This window comes from Muscardinus avellanarius (genome assembly GCF_963383645.1).
Source record: "Muscardinus avellanarius genome assembly, chromosome: 15".
In the NCBI taxonomy this organism is placed as follows: Eukaryota; Metazoa; Chordata; class Mammalia; order Rodentia; family Gliridae; genus Muscardinus; species Muscardinus avellanarius.
Genome location: NC_137801.1, coordinates 63,885,203 through 63,907,417, shown reverse-complemented (window position 1 = coordinate 63,907,417; position 22,215 = coordinate 63,885,203). Strand labels below are relative to the sequence as shown.

At 41.5% G+C, this 22,215-nt stretch overlaps 1 protein-coding gene across 2 annotated transcripts in view; it reads right to left on the bottom strand.

Moving 5' to 3' along the window:
• ANTXR1 (ANTXR cell adhesion molecule 1) overlaps positions 1-20,202 on the bottom strand; it is a gene marked incomplete at both ends in the record, with an annotated part of 238,604 nt that extends 218,402 nt beyond the window's left edge. Inside the window, one exon of one of the 2 annotated variants that reach the window (XM_080711616.1) lies at positions 20,045-20,202. In XM_080711616.1, coding sequence (XP_080567742.1) covers positions 20,045-20,196 — 152 coding nt within the window. The remainder of the gene's footprint in view (positions 1-20,044) is intronic. The other variant, XM_080711617.1, reaches the window with a different exon arrangement.
• Positions 20,203-22,215: the final 2,013 nt, after the last annotated feature.

Sequence of the window (22,215 nt, the reverse complement as noted above, 5' to 3'; positions counted from 1 at the left end):
CCTTCTCCTTCCTCCTGACCTCGAGTTGCACCCCGCCTGGCTGGAGCTGTGTGCGGGCCCACGCCTTCAGCCTTTGTCCTCCTGTTACTGTCTGGGATGGCAGCCAAGCATCCCTTCTGCTCACAAAGCCTGACCTTGAGTCTTGCTGCAACTCTTGACTTCTTCAGATACCAGTCCAGACTCAAATCAACGCACTACCCCAGCCCAGGATACCCAGGTTGTCCTACCCTACTGACTTGCAATGAATGTCCCCTTAGTCAATCTACTGAATGGCTTTGAAAACAATCACCTTTAAACAGCAGAATGTAATCTATTAGCGAGTTGAGAAATCATTTTGGTGGAATATTGCCATTTTTCTAAGAATAAAACATAAAATGGAAATATATTGCATGCAATAACACAAAGCCATGCTACATAAAACTTTCGTCAAGATGTAGTTGTGTTTTTTTCCTGTGGTTCATGATCAAAATGATATTATGACAAAATCTATTCCCTTCATCTCTACTTTGCCTTTTCCAACACACACACACACACACACACACACACACACACACACACACACACACAAATCTCAATGCATTTTCTGGTAGCAACTTTTGGTAGAAATTCAACATAAAAGTGGCGTTGTTAAGACAGAGACAAGTGGTTAGTTGCCCAGAGGCACTTTCTAAAACTAACCTGTGGCTCTGTTTCCCATACTCTCCAGATTTACAGAGATGAGGCCACAAGAGCCACTTTGCATCCCACTGAAGAACATAAAGGGGATGGACCAATACTGTCACGGCCACATGAGAATAGCTATGGATGTTGTCACTTGAGAGGGAGTGGCTCAGAGTGAGAGTGCCCAGGAGTTTGTTTATTTATTTATTTATTTATTTATTTATTTATTTATTTATTGCAGTACTGGCGATGGAACCCAGGGGCATACACCCCCAGCCCTATTTTTTAATTTCTTTATTTTGAAACAGGGTCTCACTAAGTTGCAAAGGGCCTCACTAAGTAGCTGAGGCTGGCTTCAAAACTGGATCCTAGTGTCTCAGCCTCCCAAATGCTGGGATTACAAGTGCGCGCCACCACACCTGGCCCTAGGGGTTGATTTTTAAATGTTGCACTACCAAAGAAAAGTGTGCACTGTTGGAAATGTGGAGAGAGGGGGACAAGCCAAAGGCAGAAAATAAAGATCACCCATCATCCCCCATCCCAGGTAAAATTGCTGCCCACCCCGTAGTGACCGTTTCCAGACCCTTCCCACATGTATATGCTTTGCCTAGAGGTCATTGTCACTGCTGTTTCCCTTAACACTGTTACGATTAATAAACATAGTTTTAATTTCATTAAATAATATCCCCAGCATCATTTGTACCATCTGCATTTTCTCCAGATTAGATCCATTATTATTGGTGAGATTCCTTTTAGCATATTGTCATTGTTTTTTCACTTTTTAAAAGCATTGTGATGAACATTTTTGTAACTATCTTTTTATATGCAATGGGAGCAATATTTTGACATTTTTTGCTGTGTTTCTCTCTCTGGCATTTACCCAGAAAGTGACCTAACAGGCCACAGTCAGCCCAAGTAATCCATCTGTCAGGGGCTACGGTGAAGGGTGGGGGATTCACTTTTTCCAGTAGTAATACAAAGAGGAAAAAGTTAATATTTGAGATTAAAAATGTAATTTTGCAAAATAAATGGTTTGGAAATAAGACTTAGTTAAAAGGGAGGTTTTCTGAATTCTTTTTAGCAGTTAAAGAAACAAACATGAGAGTTTCTGATTGTAGTATAGGGAAGATATAGTCCCCTCTTATGTCAGTAATAATTAACTAAATTAATTTATTAATTCAATAAATTGTGTCTTGTGTCATGTGCCATAAGGTAGGTGATAAGACAGAGAACGTTTTCAGCTCATCCCTCTGCTTCTTGAGAGTCATTGAGAGAAAAGAGAGAGCGGAGCAGATGCTAAGATGTTTGAGTCTCAGGGTGGCACCTGTCCCACATGGAGGTGGCACAAAGAGTCGACAGAGGAAAGACCAATTGATTTAATGATAGTTTCAATTTGGAAGTATTTAATTATAAGCCACAGAATTAAAACATTATTTATGGTCCCTTTGGTTTTCTTTGTATATAGTTAGGACTGGCTACATAATTTGCCAAACCCTGTGCAAAATGAATATTCAGGCCCTCTTGTTTGAAAATTATTAAGAATTTCAGAGTGATTATGGCAGAGCATGAAGTCAAATGGCAGACCCTTCTAAATGAGGGGCCCTGGCTACTGCCCAGTCCCGGGAAGCCAACCCTGGTATCCTTGTTTTTTGCCCTTTTTCTATTGGGTTGGAAATGTGTTCCTAGTCCAGGAGTCAGTCAACCTTTTCTGTAAAGAGCCAGACAGTAAATACTGTAGTCTGGGGGTGATGGTGGGGCACATATGGTCTCCATGGCAACCACTCAACTGTTTTTTGCAGCACAAAGGCAGCCATTGACAGTACCTGAACAAAATGAATGTGGTCGTGCTACAATAAAATTTTATTTACAAAAACAGGTTGCAGGGTGTAGCTTGCCAACTTCTGTCCTAGACAGTCAATTTCTTTCAGTCTATTTTTCTTAGTTCTTATATTCATTGTTGTGTCTTTCTCCTGACAAACTAATATAAAAATCTATACTCCCCCATTGCTAAAGATTTAGTACTTCAAGACTGCTCATTTCCTGTTATTTATTGCTGAGAATGTGGACTGGAAAAAAAATGTGCCTTAGGATATACATGGAGGCATTCTTTGTGATCTAATAAATATTTCATGGGGATTTGAAAGGAAAGTTTATTCTGTGAGAGGCATAGGATTCAAAGTATACTTATTAACTCAGCTTCATTAATTATTATTCATATTTTATCTGTCCCTAGAATATGGAAACATTTAGAGAGATGTCTTTCAGATTCTACTGAGATAATAATATGGTTTTCATCTTCGGCAGTTAAAAGAAATGTGAGTTATCTTAAAGTGTTTTTAAACTTTATTTGGTCTCAGTATGCTGTTTTCTTGCTATATTAGTAGTTTTGTTTTGAACATACTTAATTTAGGATTGACGGATTTTACTCAAAAGTTCCGCATATGAATGTATTATCTTTGGTGGATATTGACATCAGAGAGATGCTACCTTCCTAAAATAAACTGAGAAATGCCCCATTTTTAAATGTTTTCCATAAGAATTTAGTATGGACAATTTCTGTTCCTTGAGAATGTCTTAGAACTTTCCATGGAATCAAAGGACTGCCTCACAAAGACAAATCAGTCTTCTTCAAATACCCAGATGCCATTAGTGAGGGCAAGGCAAAATCTAAAGGCTGATTAGCTTAACTAAAGAATCACAAAACTGGGATTACTACTACTATGGTTCAAGGTATAGGGATTTTTTTTCCCCACCTACTACTCAGTAGATGAACTTGGGAAGTATATAAGGAGTCCGGGAGATAAAAATAAACCATATATTCTTGTATATGTAAATGTAATATGACTAATTTTGCAATCCTATTGAATAAAATTTACATTTTATCTTTTCAAAATTCATTCTCTAAGTTTTTTGTTTTGCTACAAAATCTCATTGATAGCATTATTAAGACTTAACTTTTATATTACTTCTGTTTCTTTTATACCATGTTTTTATACTTTATTTCAAATACGTTTTCTAATTTGATATCAGTATTTTCAAGTATTTTTTTCAGAAAGAGCCTATGGATGGCACACATTTTGAAATTTTGCATGTCTGAGGAATTTTCTGGCTAAGGAATTTAAAAATCAAGATTCACTCAATACTATAATTTTTTAAACTTTTTGAGCAGCTAATGTTGTAGAGTAAAAAAATCTAATGCAAGTCTAAGTCTCTTTTGGGGGGGGAGAAGCCTATATTTTCCTTTTTAGAGAAATGTAGATTTTTCTATTTATTCATATATTTTAAGAATTTGTCTAAGACTACATAAGCCAGAGATCATTTTGAGAAATTAGTTAGGCTGGGTATTTGTTAAATCACTTAGATCTAAAGACTACAATCTTTCTGCAGCTCAGGAAAATTATGTTTTATTATTATATTTTTTGTGTATTGCTTAAAATGCTCTCTTTCTTTAGAATTCTTGCTGTGTATATATTAGACATCCCATGTCTCATCTTTGTATCAGCAATCTCTTTTCTCATCATTTTAATCTCTGCATTCCTTCTGCTTGTTCTGGGAATAAAGTTTCTCATACTGCCTTCAGATTTTTTTTCTTTTGCAATATTCAATGAGGTAGTCATTGCTTCCAGTGAATTTGAATATTTAGAAAGCGTGTACATTTTTTTTCTTCAAAAGTTCTTATTTTCAGAAAAGTTTGTTCCTTTCTCATGACTGCTCTAGGGTACTGATGAACTTAGCAACTCAAGTAGTTAACTCAAATGTTTTGAAATACTGAGACCTACATTGACTTAAAAGGCCTCAACGGTCAATGCCACTTGTTTTATATAAGAATTATTATATTTATCTCGTTATTTAATTTATATTATTTTGCAATGCTGAGGATTGAACCCAGGGCTTTGTGCATGCTAGTTACGCTCTCTACCACTGACTTCCAGCCCATTAACTATTATAAGTGTGTTTTTTTAAAATTTGATTCACCATTCAGATAATTTCCTGATGAAAATAATTTATGTCTACCTAAAATTACTTTTATATTTTCTTTACTTGTAAGTGAAGGTAAAAATGTTAGGCCATATATCGAACAAAATTTATCCATAAAAATAATCTTATCCATTATAAAAGGTGAATCTTTTCAAACAAAATTCCCCTGTTTAATGTTGCAGAGACTTTGTAGGAAACTTTTCTCACAAATAAAATTCTTCTGCTGCCTTTAAATTTAAAGTTTTCACTAGAAAATACCTAAGTATTATCCTCTTTCGACAAATAATTCATTCTTATTGTTACTCGATAAGCCCATTCAACCTGCATTTTCAGGTTTTTCTTATATCAGTAAAGTTCTCTTTGAATATTTCTTCTGGAATGCATTTCTAGTATTCCGCATGCCGATTTTGGTCATTCCCCACTTATCTTCTCTCTCATCACTTTTATCCAACTGCATCTATTTGATCTTCAAATTATCAAGGATCAGATTCAGGTAAAACTTTTTAGGCAGGCATAATACATAGATGACGTAATGTTTCTTGGTGCATCACGAAGGGGATATACGACATCATCCTGTCCTATTGCTAGTGATGATAACATAGAAGACTGCTCGTGACGGCATAGGACACTTTGTAGACAAGAAGAACAGGAGCACTTTGTTCCATATCCACTGATCTATTCACTATGAGGTTACCATTTTAACAATGTAATCAAAATTAAAAAATTATCAAAATTCTTCATACATATCTGTATCATTTATTTCACTTTCTGCGTTATCGATTCTGCTCTTTACTACTTCTCAAGTGGTGTTAAAAATTTCCCATGTTATTTTATACTTCCTTAACTGTTCTGGGTCCCTTGTCTTCACATTTCATATTTTATCTCCTGTTTCACAAGTCTCTTGCTTTATTTAATTTCACCGGTCATATGATTCTATCACTGACCTTTTGTTGGCAATTGAAAAGGTTTTCCATTCATATTTTTTCCTCTACCTTGGGATTTTTATCTAATCACTTATTTTAAGGTGCTAAAATTGTGTAGGCTCTCTTTTCATCCTTGAATGTGTATACCTGAGCTCCAAAACACAACAAACAGAGACATCCGTTGTTTGCCTCATCTCACACTTAACAAACTTGTCCAAGAACTTAATCCAAGGGACGGGAGTTGGTCTTGGTGGTAAAGACAGGCTTTTAGGGAGAGTGGACACTGGAATTGACCTCCATCATTTCCACAAAGGACCTTCATCCTTGCAAGGCGTGTTTGTTTGTTTTGGACATGGTTATACCATTCCAGCTTGCCATATACAATGATGATGATGATGATGATGATGATGATGATGATGATGATGGTTTAGCCTAATCTCTACCCAGCTTCACAATGTACTATACCTGGCTTCATTCCTGGTCCCCATTGCAGCCACCTAATCAAAGACAGAGCTCTCCCATCTCCCTGGAGGCCCAAGATCTACTTAGGGATCCGGCCATGCTGGAGCAGATCACTGTCATGAGGAAGCCTGGTTTTCGCGGCCATCTCTGCCCCTGTTTGAATTCCCTCTTCACTATCCAGTGCAGCTGTTTCTGCACAAGGAAGCACAGTGGCAATGAGCCTAGGGGATGGGCTCATCTCTCTTGTGTCACACTCTTTACTTCAAGCTTAACTTCTAGATCTGAGGTTGTTCTAGACACTCCTTAAATATCTTTCCCTCTGTGGTTTTTAAAACGTGGCAACAGAATTGAAACCTGGTGAACTGCCTTTGAAATCGATCCACCTGCTCTGTTTCTGCTATAATTTCTTAAAAGTGCGCTGCATGTCAGTGTCACCATTCTCTGATGATGTGAAGCAGGCTTCCCCTGGACACCTCTGAAGACCTTTCCTTTAGAGAGGATGTGGCGTAAGCGTTAGGTGATAGTGGGGGAGGAAATAAGGCAGAAGCTAAGTGTCCATGCTTGGATTTTTTCCCTGAAGTTGTAAAGTTTCCTCTCTTTTTTTTTTTTTATTAAGCCCCTCAGCTCATTAAAATTTAGTTTTTGCACTTATGCTTTCAAAGAGCACTTTCAAAAATCACCAATGTCTTTATTTCTGCTAAAGCATTTTCTTCGTTTTCATCTTGCTGGATCTATTTGTAATCTGTCATTTATTGACTCAGCCATCCAATTGGGGCAGGGGAGGGTACTGGGGATCGAACCCAAGGGGTTCTACCTCGGAGCTATACCCATAGCCCTTTTTACTTTTTACTTTGACACAATGCTTCATTACGTTGCTGAAGGTCTTGATAAGATACCAAGTCTAGCCACAAACTTCCAATCTTCCTGTCTCAGCCTCCCAAGTATTTGAATTACAGGCCTATGCTACCACAGCTGGCTCAGCCAGTTGATATTTGAATGCTACTGGTTCTTGGGAATCTACAAAGATTAATATCACAACCCTTCACATGTATTGAGTACTTCCTAAGCTGCAGGCATCATGTCAAGCACTTTATATCCATTGTGATTTTTAATCACACAGTGAGCACCTCCAATGTGGTCAGCCCGGTTCTGAACAGAACTCTATGTAATACACACTACGCTGACTCTTTTTAGAGATGAGGAAACTGAGTCACAGAGACACTAAATAACTTACTTAAGAATACACAACTACTAAGTGGTGAGGTTGGAATTTGAACCCAAGTGGTCCAGTCTCTGAGTTCATACTCAAGGTCCAAACACTGTGCTCATAAAGTCTTCCTTGTTGCGCAACCCTCTGCTTTTAACCACTGTGCAATACTGCCTCCCCATGGAGGTGTCAGGAAATGCACAATTACATTTCTCAGTGACAGGACTAAGAAAGTGAGGCACCCCAGAGAATTTTTACGAATTGTTACAGGAATTTAGGAGTGGGGAATTCTAGAAAAGTCTTAAAATCGGGGCACTAAATGGCTTCAGGAGTGCTGGACTGGTTGCCCATTTTGATGGAATGAAATGTAGAAGGCACTTTGCCTGTTTGTCTTAATCCCCTTTCCTTTTGTTCTTTTGGTATTATCTTTTATAACAGTTAATTAAAAAAAGTGGCCATACAATTTAAAACCCAAACTTAGCCACATTTGAGAGTAAAAGATGAAGTTATTACACTGGGCAAGAAGAACTGATGGAGACTGTCCTGTATAAGTCAGGAAGTTCGATCACCCACTAACAATGATCTTTTCTACCCCACAGTCATTTAATTGTGCTTAGTGCTATCCACTGATGTCTTGTATTTCTTTTTTCTTTATGTCTTTCATTACTGTGACTGTTGTGTGGTATTCTTGGGAGTCTTCCCTTTTTTTTATTTGCTGATAATTTCTGGTCGCCTAGTATTTGCATTTTTCATGTGTGGCAGGGGGATTGTGATCTCAGCATCGTCCTTCTGTCATCAAGACGTTGGGAAAGCCCTGTTTCGGGAGATTCCCACAGGTGCTCATTAGCTGGGGCTGCATTTGCAGAGTATCAGAGGATGAGGAAAGAGGGTGCCTGGATGAGACACCTAGAGGACAAACACTCGGGCTTTTCTGTCCATCTCTCAATAATGGACCACCTCACTGCATATCACAGGATATGAATTGTATTGGGTTGGGAGATTCTGAACAAGGATGGGATTCTGGATAAAGACACAATGTAGAGAAGTGATTGTTCTGAACTCTTATTGGACCACAGGGAGTACACAACTAATGATGGGAGGGGACCAACAACTAGTCATTTTCTCCAAGGACAAGTGGGCATCACCTAGGCAAGAATGGAGTGATACTGATGGGAGTGCTGGTGAAGGGTGTTACAGCTGAAGGCAAGAAAAGGCATGGGTTAGTCTCAGAAATTGCATACAACAGTTTGACTGGAAATCACAAAGGTGCAGGATGTGGTAAGAGATAAAACTTGGGAAATATGTAATGGCCTGAGCAAAAGATGTCTTGAGTACTTTTCTAAGGAATTTACACTTTATCCTGAAAAAGCTTTAGAAGTGTTTAAAGGGTTAGAGGTGGAGCTAAGGGAAGAGAGTGTCAAGATTAGATTTGTGCAGGCCTGAGCTAAAAAGACAACGACAGCCGGGCGTGGTGGCGCACGCTTGTAATCCCTGTGCTTGGGAGGCAGAGACAGGAGGATCGCATAGCTTCAAAGCCAGCCACGCTGGCTTAAGAGACCCTGTTTCCAAATAAAAATATAAAAATAGGTCTGGGAGTGTAGCCCGGAGGTAGAAGGGCTTCCAGGAACCCCAGTTTCACCAAATAAATAAATAAATAAATAAAATAAAAATAAAAGACAATGACAAAGTAGAGAATGGGGTGACCCAAGACGAACAGGGGAGTAGGTAGGGTCAGGCCTTGCAGGGTGAGAAAGAGGATTACTCCCAGATCTTTGGCTTACGTGCTTGGGTTTATGGTGCCATCTTTCACCTAAACCAGAAATAGAGGAGGAGATTCTTTAGGGGACACATCTGGATGAGCACCCCTCCACTGGATGCTGTCCCTCCTTGCCTCAGCACTACAGATTTCACACTGGATCTCTCCACACTGCTCTGACTACTTCTTCTCATCTCTGTAGTAGGCTTTCTTTTTTCACCCAGACAATTTCTGTTGGCATTTCCTCTGGGTTGGACTTGGCCATCTTTCTTTTAAAACTCCATCTCTTGACATTTTTTAATCCTGATATTATCTGGACATTATTTATTATCCGTACCACATTTTCAACCACTGCCCTTAGGCTAACAACATTCAAGTCTTTATTTTCAGTTCCAGGGTATCAATCCAGCTGCCTACTCAGCATCTCCACCCAAACATCCTGCATGTTCAGACTCAGCCTGTTCATGCCAACCTCCTCTTTCCTTCTGAGACCTGCCCCTAACTGTTGCAACGTTTTCCTCTCTCATTCACTCACAATAAATTGCTCAAGTTTTATGGCTTGAGCAATTTCATTTATTATTTTTCCACATTCCAATGACAAGAATAGGTAACATGCATGAATTATTATTTTTTTGTGTGTGGTACTGGGATATAACCCAGAGGCATTCTACTTCCAAGATACACCCTCAGTCCTATTTTTTAGTCTTTTTATTATTGAAACAGGGTCTCACTGAGTTGTGAATGGCCTTGCTAAGTAGCTGAGGCTATCTGTGAACCGTGATCCTCCGGTCTCAGCCTCTTGAATGCTGGGATTAAAAGCATGCGGCCACCATGCCTGGCTACATGTATGCCTTTCTAAAACACAAACAGAAGCTTGCCACTTTTGTCCTTAAAAAGTTTTCATTCTGAAGCAAGGCATGGTGGCACATGCTTGTAAACTCAGTACTTGGGAGACAGAGAGAGGAGAATCACAGGTTTGTGACCAGCCTCAGCTACTTAGTGAAGCCACCTGCAACTTAGTGAGAGCCTGTTTCAAAATAGAGAATAAAAAATGGGGCTATGGGTATAACTCAGGGGTAGAATGTCCCTGAGTTAAATCTCCAATTCTAAAAAAAAAAATCATCTTGGAACCTCTTGCTGATGAGATAAAATTCAGTCTCTTCTGGACTCTTTTCCTGTCACACTCAGATCACAGAGAGTATGTATCAGTCACCTTCCCTGTATGTTGCCTCTTTCTTTATTATCTGACAAAATCACAGTCAACTTCTAAGGTTAGGTTCCAAGTCATCTTCTCTATGAAGCCTCCCAAGTCTCTCTCACATCAATCAAAATTATTTCACCAGCTGTTTCTCTAGTGCTTTGTCTTTTCTGCTAAAATGTGAGCTTCTTGAGAATTGAATATATCTCAGGCATTCTTAATTCCACAAATCTAGCATAGTTTGGTAAATACCAAATTGAAATGAAATTCTTTACTCCAGCCAGGTTGTCCTGCTTGGAATGGAGGAGGTGTCTATTAGAGGACTACATTATTTTTCTAGGAGTAATTACCACCCCCATTTTCATCACACCATTACGACTAATATCATCATTCTACAGTCACCTTCACTATATCCCTATCACCATCCCTACCTCCATCATCACTATCATCACCACTGTCATCATCGTCCCTCCTACCATCATCTTCACTATCACTATAACCATCTCTACCACCATCACCGTTATCCACATCACCATCACCGCCATGCTCTTCACTGTTACCACAACTATCAGCTCTATGATCATCGTCACCATCACCATCATCATCACTGTAACCATCTCTACCACATCATCACTATCACCATTATACAAATCACCATTACCACCACCACTATCATGATTACCACACTTCTATCCCTGTTACCATTACTGTTAACCCCTCACCGTCAACATCATCATTATCATCATCACTATAAGCATCTCCATCACAATCATTACCATCACCATTATCCCCATCACCATAACCACCATTGCCATCACTGTTACTACCAGCAGCAGCAGCAATATCATCATCACTATCGGCATCAACACCATCTATCATCCCAAACAACATCACTACCATCATCATAGCTATCACCATTTATACCACCATCATCGTTGCTGTCACCAATCATCATCATCATCATCATCATCGTCGTCGTCATCACTATCACCATCATCAGTATCACTGTCACCATCACTGACACCACTATCACCATCTATCACTCGTGTCAAATGTCTGATTAAAATTTTTAATCTTATTTAACCTTTATAGCACTTCAGTGAGCATACATTTTGATGCCTAATTTATTAATTAAAAGGACTGAAATTAGAGATGTTGACTAATTTGCCCAAGATCATAATGCCTAGTGAAAGGCTGGGCTGATGTTTGAAGATGGAGATGACTGTTCCCAAAGTTGTTTAAAAATGAGGTTTAGTTCATCTCTGTGAAGTGCTGGAGTACAGTTCATGCCTGGGGTTTTGACAGAACATAAGCTCCTCTTACCACCATCTAAAGTAAGAACTCTTCTTCGAGTCTAGTTCTAAGGTGCCTCCTGACTATATCTTCACCAGAGAGGAGAATGGCCATTGCTATGGACTAGGATTCTTGTGTTTCTCTTTATCCTCACAACTTATTTTCGGATGGAGGTTCATCACAATCACCTGGAAAGTTTTTGCAAAATACACACTGCCCCAACCTTCTGAAGTTTGGATGGGGCCCTTGGTTGAGAACCACTAGTTTAGCATATTCATTGTCAAGGTCTACACCTCCACCAATTCTCTTATCATCGAAGTCTTCCTACTTCTTCCTCTAGATGACTGCTCCTCCTGCTCAGATGTGGTCCTTGGGCACCAGGAATCAACACTGCTGGCATGCCTTGCTCAACCATACAATGCTCAGGCAGGGATTCTCAACCAGGGTGGTACCACTCTAATAAAAAGGACTTAGAAATAAATGTAGAAGCATTTACTTACTGGTAATCCCAATGACCAGGAAGGCTAATGGCATATAGAAGACAAGGATCAGGAATGCTAAATACCCCATAGTCCTTCACAATGAAAACCATCTTACTGAAGATGCCAGCAGAATCCCCATGGAGAAAGAGTCTGATTCAAACTCTGAACCAGCCTCTTAGTATAAAGGCATCCTCTCAGATCAGTTGCTATCCTCTCCACAGCTGCCAAACTCCCTCATAATCCACCAACTATGGAAAACGAGATCCTTTCAAACATATTCATGTACTATTTAGGTGGCAGAGGAGCATGTGTAACCTCTCTTTCAACCTACCATTAATTGATCCTCTATCCCCCACACCTAATGTTTCATCTAGAGTGTGGAGGGAATGGAGGAGGAAGAGCAGCAGGCATCATTGCCTCTTGGACATATTTGAAATCTTATGTCTGACAGTAACTCCAGATTAATGGATACAGCCAAAATGTAGCTCCAAACTGATGTTTTCTTTACCCTATCTCAAAGACTACTCCTTTCTTGCTTACTTAGGCCAAAGCAGTGCATAATTATGTTTGCAGTAGAGGCATTTAGTGCCCACTCATACCTGGCTTTTCCTTTCTTCTGGACACAATTCCACAGTCCCTTTTTATGGAGTGATGTCATGTGACTAGTTTCTGGCCAATTGTCTGAGAGTAGAAAGAATCACATCACTTCCGGCTGGAGCATTTCCCTGCCAGCAAGACATCCTCCAGCATCCTCTTTCCTTGCAGCTGTGAGGGTGAAGCAGGTGCCAAGAAGGAGTCTCTACCAATCTAGCTCCCAAAATAACCACGAATACAGCCTCTGCTGCCATCCCTCCATCAAACAGGTAGCATGTCCAGAGAATCAACCTTTGCTGCTTTGTGTCACTGAGGTTTGGGGGTTGTTTGTTACCACAGCGTAACCTAACCTACCCTGACTGGTTCTACATTATTTTGCCTGTTCAGATTCTTTTCAGTTTTATGCGCAGATCATGAGTCAGAGAGCCTTGGTTTGAGGCTTAGCTTCACCACTGAAAGTGACCTTGGCTAGCCTCTCTAAACCTCAGTTTCCCCAAATGTGAAATGGTGATGCTGACTGTAGAGACCTTATGAGGGCTGCCAAGACCAAATGTGATCATGCAGGCAAATTGCTTACCATAGTGCCTGGCCGGTAGGAAGAAGTCAGTAAGTGTTGCTTTTTATTTCTGTGTATCTACATTGGACTTTGCCAAATTGTGACCCAAATCCTCATCGTAGTCTTTAGCCTTGACCGCCTGCACTTCTTCTAATGTCCTTCTACCTAAAGAGCCAGCAGTCTAGGAATACTTCCTCCTTCTTTTGCTTTCTTTGCACCTCCCAGGACAGGACACTGCTGGCCACAGGCCCTGTGCTAGCTAGCCGTGTCTTTACTGTTATACACACTTATCATCAATACTGAAAATGCATTTATGCCAAATCAATGAAAAGAACCAGCTGAGTCAATCCGAAGAAACCTCATTGCCTTTTCAAATAAACCTGATATGTTTGAAACACATGTCAAGTAATGTCCAAATACCCTCTTTCCTTTTGCTGCAGAGTAATTTATGGGAGAGGCAAGATCCAGTCTCTTGCCCCCCCACCAAAAATAGATACACATTCTAAATTAGCATAAATCAAATCTCATTTGCATTTATGACAGCCAAGTCTCCCTAAAGGATGCCAGAGTTTGTTCCTAGACCACTAGGAGTCCTTTAGCATTTGGAGATAATTATAGGTTATCTTGGGACAGATGGCTTCTTCCAGCACTCCTGGATTCTATTCTCAGCTCGACACTGAGTTTTACCAGGTCTCCAAGCAAGAAAAGTAGAGGTAATTACTTGGCTGACCCAGACAGAAAAACAAAACAAAATACTTTCACCTTATTTATTTTTGGTTTTGACCCATATGTCAAGCCTTCCAACTTGTAGTCAGTCTTGCCTGTCCTGATGGGCCCTCTCCAAACCTGGAACCTAATTGCTGACCACTTAAAACTAACCAGAGGATCCATCTCAAAGCAAAGAAAGAAAGAAGGGAAGGGAAAAGAAAGAGAAAGAGAAAGACAGACAAGGAAAGAAAAAAAAATTCTGCTGAGAATTTTTTCTCTGATGTCTTTTAAAATTATTGTTGTAGCAATTTCAAAGGTACTTTCTAAAGGGTTCTTGGTTTTTTTTTCTGAGCCAATTTTGCATTTTTATTAAGCTAAGCCAGCTTCCAAAGTATATCTGAAGGCAAACTACATCTATGTGTTTTAACACATCTACAAACTTGAATTTCTCTTTCCCATCAAATTCTCTTTCCCATTAAATTCTCTTTTCCTACTAATTTATTGGACCTTTAAGTGCAGAATAATCAGACATCCTGAACACACTTCAGAGTCAGCTTCATCAGTCAACCCCCTGCAATCTTTGCAGCATCTCCGTGGACCACTGGGGGCTGGAGTTCCTGAAACTTTCCATCAAGCACCTCTGATTTAACAGTGGAGCAGTAGCTCCTCAATTAAGCCATCTGCACTGCTTTATGCAGCATGATTTACTGAAATTCTGATGCAGGCATTTCAACTCCTGGAACCCACCCAGTTCCTCTAGTCCTATTACCATGTGCTTCTCATTATGGCCCAACTGCGCAGGGCAGGGATGAGCAGGAAGAACTGGGCTGGGAGTCAGGAGGAGACATCGTCCCAGCTCTGTCATGATCTAAGCCTAGTGCCTGGGCAGGTCAGTTAACCCAGTGGGTTGAACAAAAGTTTCCTCATCCATAAATTAGCGACAGTCCCACTCACCCAACCTACCAAACAAAATCATCTCTAGGACCATTGTGAAAAAACCTAAGCGTTTGTGAGACTCACATCAATTCCATTTCTAAAGAACTTCTTTTGCAGGTTTATAGTTAGGAACCTGATAGATATTTTCCCAGAAACAAAACTATACCTGGGAGTGAGGTTCCCACCTAACTCTCTAAAAAAGCTGTCACGTGGCACGGCCCTTGGGGTGGAACACGCACGCTCCGCACCACCATGGGATGGCCCAGTGGCGGGTGCTGTGGCTGGAAGTCTGGGGGAGTGGCGAGAAGCGGCTCCTTTGGGGGAGAAGAGTAGGAGAAAACTGGTGATGAAAAAAAAGGAAATCACAGAGAGAAGTTGGGGAATCTCACAGGAAGGAGTACATGGTGAGGATGTGGGGGGCCCTTTCACATGGAAGGATTTATTAGGTGCAGGGAAGAAATGACAGGCGTTGGCTTTGGAAAGCCCTATAAATAAAGTTGTTCAGTGCCTCCTCCCACCCTCCGGTTTCCCACCTCCCCCTTCTCTTGTTCTCTTTCCCACATTCTATTTTTGTAGTCTTTAGGGCACATATTATAGCCAGCACTTTCCTGAGACTTGAGATGGAAAATCCACTTTCTGCATTTAAGCGACTAATGCTTCCATATAAAATAACCCCAAATGTGATACATAAACATAAACTATAGCAGCTGAAGGGCCCAGGAAGAGGGGGGAGGGGCATTTGTGCTCTGGGGGTTGGTTAGTTAGACTTACAGAAGACTAGCTGCCTCCTTTACTCTTTACTATTATTCTCTGGACAGTGGCCATCCAGATCTGACATTGCAAATCCCTGATTGAATTCCCAGCAATCTACTTTTCCTGACTATAAGCAGAAAAGCATGTTTAAATGAACATGAAATTCCATCGGTATAAACCTTGCGCAGCCCTGTCGCCAAAGCCGCTAATAGCGCCCTTGTTGTGTGACTGTGGTGTTCTGGGTCATCATTATGCAGTCTCTGCCCCTGGTTGAGAAAACACGATGTTCCATTAAAGGCAGATTCTGGGTTCCCTCCAGGCCAAAGATGCATCCTGCCTGAAGTCGAAATGAGCTGAGATTTAAGGCCACAGAGAACCGGTTGCAGGGGGAAGAACTGTTGTGGGGTGGGGAAAAGGGTAGTGAATTCGTCCCCTGTGATCCACCAGTTCACTAGTTTCAGCCCATAGCCAGTATCTGGACACGATGCTTAGGAGGTTCTTTCTAGGAGTGAAGACCAAGTCTGTAGGGAACACCCCGGGGTCTGTTTGCCAAGGCTGCCTGAGGCCCATCCGCCAGCTCTGGACTCAACATTCACATCAGTTGGCCGGTTGAGGGTGAGCAGCTGGAGGTGAACCCACAATCACACCAAGTTCAACAAGTTTTTAACTCAGCACAAAACATCCCTGTCTTGAGGCAGTAGGACAACCAAAGGAAGTCAGCGGCATCGATGGCGTGTAAAGGTGTAAAGCTATAAAAGTCTCTCCACCATATTTTCCCCCTGGATCATTTTAGGTCCCCCAATGTGCTTCAAAAGATCCAGCAGCACATTCAGGAATTTATTCCAGAAGTAAATATGAAAGAAGCAGCTTCCTAGGAAATTAGTACACTGGATAGAGACCCTAGCCACACTTGATTTTTTAAAAACTCAAAATAACTTACTTATGTTGAGTATAAAATCAATATATATTTATTATAGAGAAATTTGAAAACCAGGAGAGCATAAAAGCAAGTTAAAAATTCTATCTTCTAGAGAGAAATACTATCGCACTGGGTAAATACAAATATATACAAGTCGTGTTTCACTTATTTTTTTACAAAGGTAGAATCATAATGCATTCAAGGTTCAGTAATTGTAGTTTCACCTAAGAGTATATCAAAAGCAGTACATATTCCTCCTAAAATATCTTACCAGCACGCACAATATTCGCTGCGTATTCAATACTCTGCTAATATCATTTCTTGCTTAAATTCCCTGTTGCTAAACATCTAAGCAATTTTATTTTTTATTGTTATAAGCAGCACTATCCATAAACATACCTCTAGGTAATCTGTGACTATTTGGATTTTTGCCTTAAGATATGGAATTGTTGGATAGAAAGTGGGACCCTTCATTTTTTCTTTTTTTTTTTTTTTTCGGTATTGGGGATAGAACCCAGGGGTATTGCACCTCTGAGCTACACCCCCAGCCCTATTTTTTCTTTATTTTTTGAAACAGGGTCTCAATGAGTTGTGAAGGGCCTTGCTAAGTAGCCGAGGCTGTCTGCAAACCGCGATCCTCCAGTCTCCGCCTCCCGAATGCTGGGATTACAAGAGTGCACCACCACGCCCGGCTCCCTTCTTTTTTTCAAAGTATTTGATACATATTCCCAAATATCATCTTGTCTGTACCTCTAAATGTAGTAGCCACATGTGATTATTTACATTTAAGTTAACTTAAATAAAATGCAAATGCTATCCCTCAATTTCACTAGTGACATTTCAAGTGCTCAGTAGTCATATATGGCTAGAAACCTCTGTGCTGGGCGGCATGGATGCAGGCTATATCCATTGTTCTAGAAAGTTCTATTGGACAGCACAAATCTAGAAAGACTGAGCAATTTATATTTCCCCTTCCTCCCACAAGTTGGCCAATACTGAATATTTTAATTATTTACAAGTCTTTACAAATCTAATAAAATTTATATCTTGTTTGTTTTTTAATTTCTCTCATTACCAGAGAAGTTGAACTCTTTTATTAATTTATTGAGTTTCACATATATTTTTCTCTTGCAAATTATGCACTAAGAGGATTTTCTGTTGGCGTGATCTTAACTATATAGTGTGTATAATATTATTTTTATTAATAATATATTATTGTGTGCAATGTATATAGTATGTATTATTACATGCAATGTATAAAATATATAGTAAACAATGTCTATAATATGTATTATAATATGCAATGTATATAATATACAATGTATATAATGTGTATTATATGCAATGTATATAATATGTAATATATAATATGCAATGTATATAATGTGTATTATATGCAATATATCATATACAATGTATATAATATACAATGTATTGTATACAATGTATACAATTTATATAATAATACACATGTGGATATATAGTGTGTGTGTGTGTGTGTGTGTGTGTGTGTGTGTGTGTGGTTGTGCTAGGGATGAAACCCAGGGCCTCAAGCATGCTAGGCAAGTTCTCCACATAACACTAAACTATACCTCCAGTCCCATACCTTTTTACATAAGATCAAGAGCAATTAATGTTGCAAAAGCTTTTGTAACTTATTAATATACTTGATTTATGGCATTTTCACTTATAGAAATGTGTTTTCCTTTATATTTCTGTATTGCTGTTATGCTTTAAAAGCTCTAAACCCAAGAGTATAGTAATATTCACCTAAGTCCTCTTTTAATCCTTTGATCATTTCATTTTAAACATTTAGGTTTTCAATCCTTCTGATATTTATTTTGAGGTGTGGTATAAAACATAAATCTAACCTTTTTTCTTTCCCCATGGTATCAATCACTTGTCTAAAACTCATTTTTTAAACAATGAGTTAATTCCCTGGTGATAGGAGATTCCTCCAAGTGCTTACATGTACTTGGACCTCTAGTCTGTCTACTTTTTCTTTGGCCTTTACCATTCTGTCCTAATTAATTTGTCTTATAATACATTTTAATATTTGGGGGTAAAGTATCTCTTCAATATTCTTTTATAAAATTATTTTAGTTCTTTTCTCTTTTCCCAGCTAACATAAGCCTAGAATCATCTTTGTTAAATTCTGCCATGACCCAAATAAATTCTTTCAGAATGTGAGCTCAAAAGTTTAATTCAATGTATAAATTTTAAAAAAATCCAGTTGTTTCAATTTTCCCAGTATGTACACTGAACTAGTTTTCTGAAGAGCACAAATGCTAAGCATCTCTGGGTGTTTTCAGGCTCTGTCCCAGAGTCTGGGAGCTAGCGCTCCCAGCTGCTAGAAGCAACAAAAGAAATTCCACTTCTTAGCATGGGATTATATTTTCAGTATCCACCTTCTCATAAATCTGCAAAAAAGAGATCTCACTTTTCATCCAAAGAATCTGGAGTGCAAAACAGACTTTACGGAAAAACCAAACTCAGGGGCAACTGCAAAGCACATTTGGTGTCTAGCTGGCCAGCTTATTTTGCAGGACTCTTTTTCCAACTCCCAAATACTTTCCAGTCTGTGAAATTCATCTCCCCACCACTGTAACTGCAAGTGCCTCTCCCGGCCCTGGGGAGCTCACACAGCTTTAGCAGGAAGGAATCTTCTCCTAGGGTTTTGGGGTTTTTTTTTTTTTTTTTTTAATTGTTGAAGCTAGTTTTCAGCGGATAGCACTGAAGCTCCCCTGAGTGACTTTGGCTTGGCGAGCCTGTGGGAACCTGGGAAGTGTTAAACTGTTCAGCTCAAGTGTCCCTTGATAAGTCAGGCAGCCAAACCACTATCCATTTTAGCAAGGAAACCAGGACTCCTGCACCTCCCTGGTAGCCCACGGGTCAAGTGGTCAAGAGCTGAAATCCACCTCCATCGGGGCTTCTCTTGGCAGAAGGAAAGGAGGAATCGAGTTGCTGGGGAGGGCTGGCAATGTCTGCAGACATTTTTGGTTGTCAGTACTAAGGAGGAAGAGGGGAAGGGTGGCTGGCATCTAACGGGTAAGGCCAGGGATGCTACTGAACATCCAACCACATACAAGACAGCCCCACAACAAAGACTGCCCGAGCTCACATCTCAATAGCGCAGCGGGTATTTTCGCCAAGTGCCAAAGCAGCTTTATCAGGAAAAAAGGTAATGGCATTCGACGGGACAGCGTTTCTAAAAAGATACCACCGACTGTGAAATGCCCACGCCTTTTATTTTAAAAGTGCCTGCAAGTTCTGCTGGTGGCAAGCAAGCTTTTCTCAACGAAGTGGAAAGGTACTCCAGAAACGGAGTAAGTCAACAGCATCCTCCAAGTTCCCGGCACGCTCGGCCACAAAGAGCTAGATAGAAAAGAAGTCCTTGCCCCAGAGGCGCGGCGTCGCCTCCCCAGCCGGCCCGGGAGCGCAGGAGAGGGATGGGAGTTGCTCCCCAACAAAGGCGCGGCGCTCTGGGCTCTGCCTCCCGCGGTCCCCCTTGGTCCCTGGAGGTGCGAGCCTGGCCCGGGGGATTGGGCTGACCAGCCCGGCCCGGGGAGAAAGCATCATCACCAGCTCAGCGCAGGGTGCAACGACTCAAGGCACTTACTTGTCCAGAATGAAGTACAGGTCAAATCCCCCGTAGCAGGCTGGACCCCCATCCTCCCTGCGACCCCCTTGCCCGGCGCAGACGAGCACGAGAGTGGCCAAAGAGAGCCACTTGAAGCCAATGACGAGGGCTTTCTGCTCCACGGTGGCCATGACCTGCAGCCCGGGGAGAGAATAGGGTCCTCTCCTTCCCAAGGTCCGCGAACTCGCCACGACCCTCAGGGACGAGCCATCCGAGGGCCCCTCCTCTCGGGCCCTTTATTCCCCCACGTTCCCTTGAAACTCCCCGGAAGCAATTGTCTGGAGGAGTTCAAGGTTTTCCTTCTGGTTTCCGCCTCGATTCTGTTTCTGGGTTTCAGGTTTCAAGAATCCCCAAACTGTACTCCAGTTTTTTAAAGGGGCTGCTGGGGCTCGGGCGGCCGGGCCTCTCCAGGCTGCGCCGAGAGGTTTTGCAATTGAAGCAGTTCCGTCCCAACTGTTCTTTGTCCCAGATTCTAAGTATTATGGGGTGGGTTTTCAAATTGTTCTTGGTTTGGGGCAGTGCGTTGCCTTTTCTCCCTCCTCCTCTACCCCCCTTTCATATTTGGGGTGGGCCGGGGAAGAGAGTTCAAGGGGTGCCACCTTGTGGCCAAAGACGGCGAAGGCACGCTCCAGGGTCCGCGGCTGTAGGGATGGACAGCGGATAGTGGGTAGGGGGCTTCGAGATGGAGGGTATACATCTCCTTTTCCTTATCCTTTTCAGGTATGCTACACGTGCTTTCTGAACCCCTTCCTTTTCCTCAGGAATCTTCCTTTCTTCTCCCACGACCGCTTTTCCCTTCTCTCTGTAGCTTTTCTATGCTTTCTCTTCCCTTCCTGCTTCTTGCGGATATAGTCGCTATAAACATTTGATGAAAACTCATTTCCTCCAGGCACCGTCGCCACGACTCCAGCTTGGGATCTGTACAAACACAAGCCATTGTGCAAATGAAGCAGAGAAAAACAAGACCTTTGTGATCTGAATCGTCCAAGTGACCTTGCATACTCTCAGCAGGAATCGCAAGACACCCCTTGGGGTCTGGGTTAAAGCCGCGCGTTCAAACCCGAAGCCGCTGCACCAGGCTCAGGACCTCCAAGCCCTCTACATGGTCTCCATATTTGGGGGATTCTGTGACAACAGTTATTCCTTTCTGCTTGAGAACTTTGACTTTTTATCCCCATCTTTTGTGTAAGACAAAGAAGTAAACAGCTTACAATTGTGCGGGCGGCTCTAGCAGTTTGGTGCTGGCAGGGAAGCCCTGTGTGTGTAACGGGAGCCTCTGAGCCCCAAGTCCAGGTGGGATCCAGCTCTAGCTCCCCATCTCTTCCACTCTGGGAGTCCTCCAGGCCTCCTTTTTCTTAGGACTCTTCCTCCAGATACGTGTGACCCCTGAAGACTGTTAGACCCCAATGCGACCATCCATGGGGCTCCCCCCTCCAGTGTGTATATCATCTTGGAATGCTCTATTAAACATCAATTTGTATTTTCAAATAAGTCTTAAAGATCCACAGTGCAGTGCACTAGCCTGCCTCCAGAATGAACCTGTGTCTTTCACCTCTTGCTAGTCACACCTGTCCCACACTGAACAAAACTGACCTGTAAGTCATTCAAGAGCTGTTGCAGGACTCATGGTGTGTGCCTTTTGAGGCTGAGCCATGGCAATATTGTGGGTTACCCCTTGCTTTCTTGGTCACTCACCCTGGGGGACACTATTGCCATACCATAATAAGACCCAAGCAGCCCTGTGGAGGAGTTTACTCTGCAGGAAACAGCCAACATCAATTGCTAGCAGATCCTCTACCCTGGTCAACCTTTCTGGTGACTACAGACCTTTCTGGTCTTAACTTCAGGAAAGACCCAAACCAGGATCACTCGGCAAGTGATTCCTTATTCCTGACCCATAGACCCACAGAAATGATGGGATGAGGGGAAGCGGCCCGCGGCGGAGGGAGGGGAGGCCGAGTCCTGGAAGCGGAGCTCCGCGCTGGGACTGGTTCCTTCGCAGCCATTTTTTGTCCAACCAAACAGCCGATTGGAGACGGGAGCCAACCAGGGCTGCATTGGAGGTTGAAATCTGATAAAGATTGGACACCCTTTTAGCCAGGTGTTCTGGAGCACCATTGACAACACGGTTCTGCCAGTATTTCACGAGA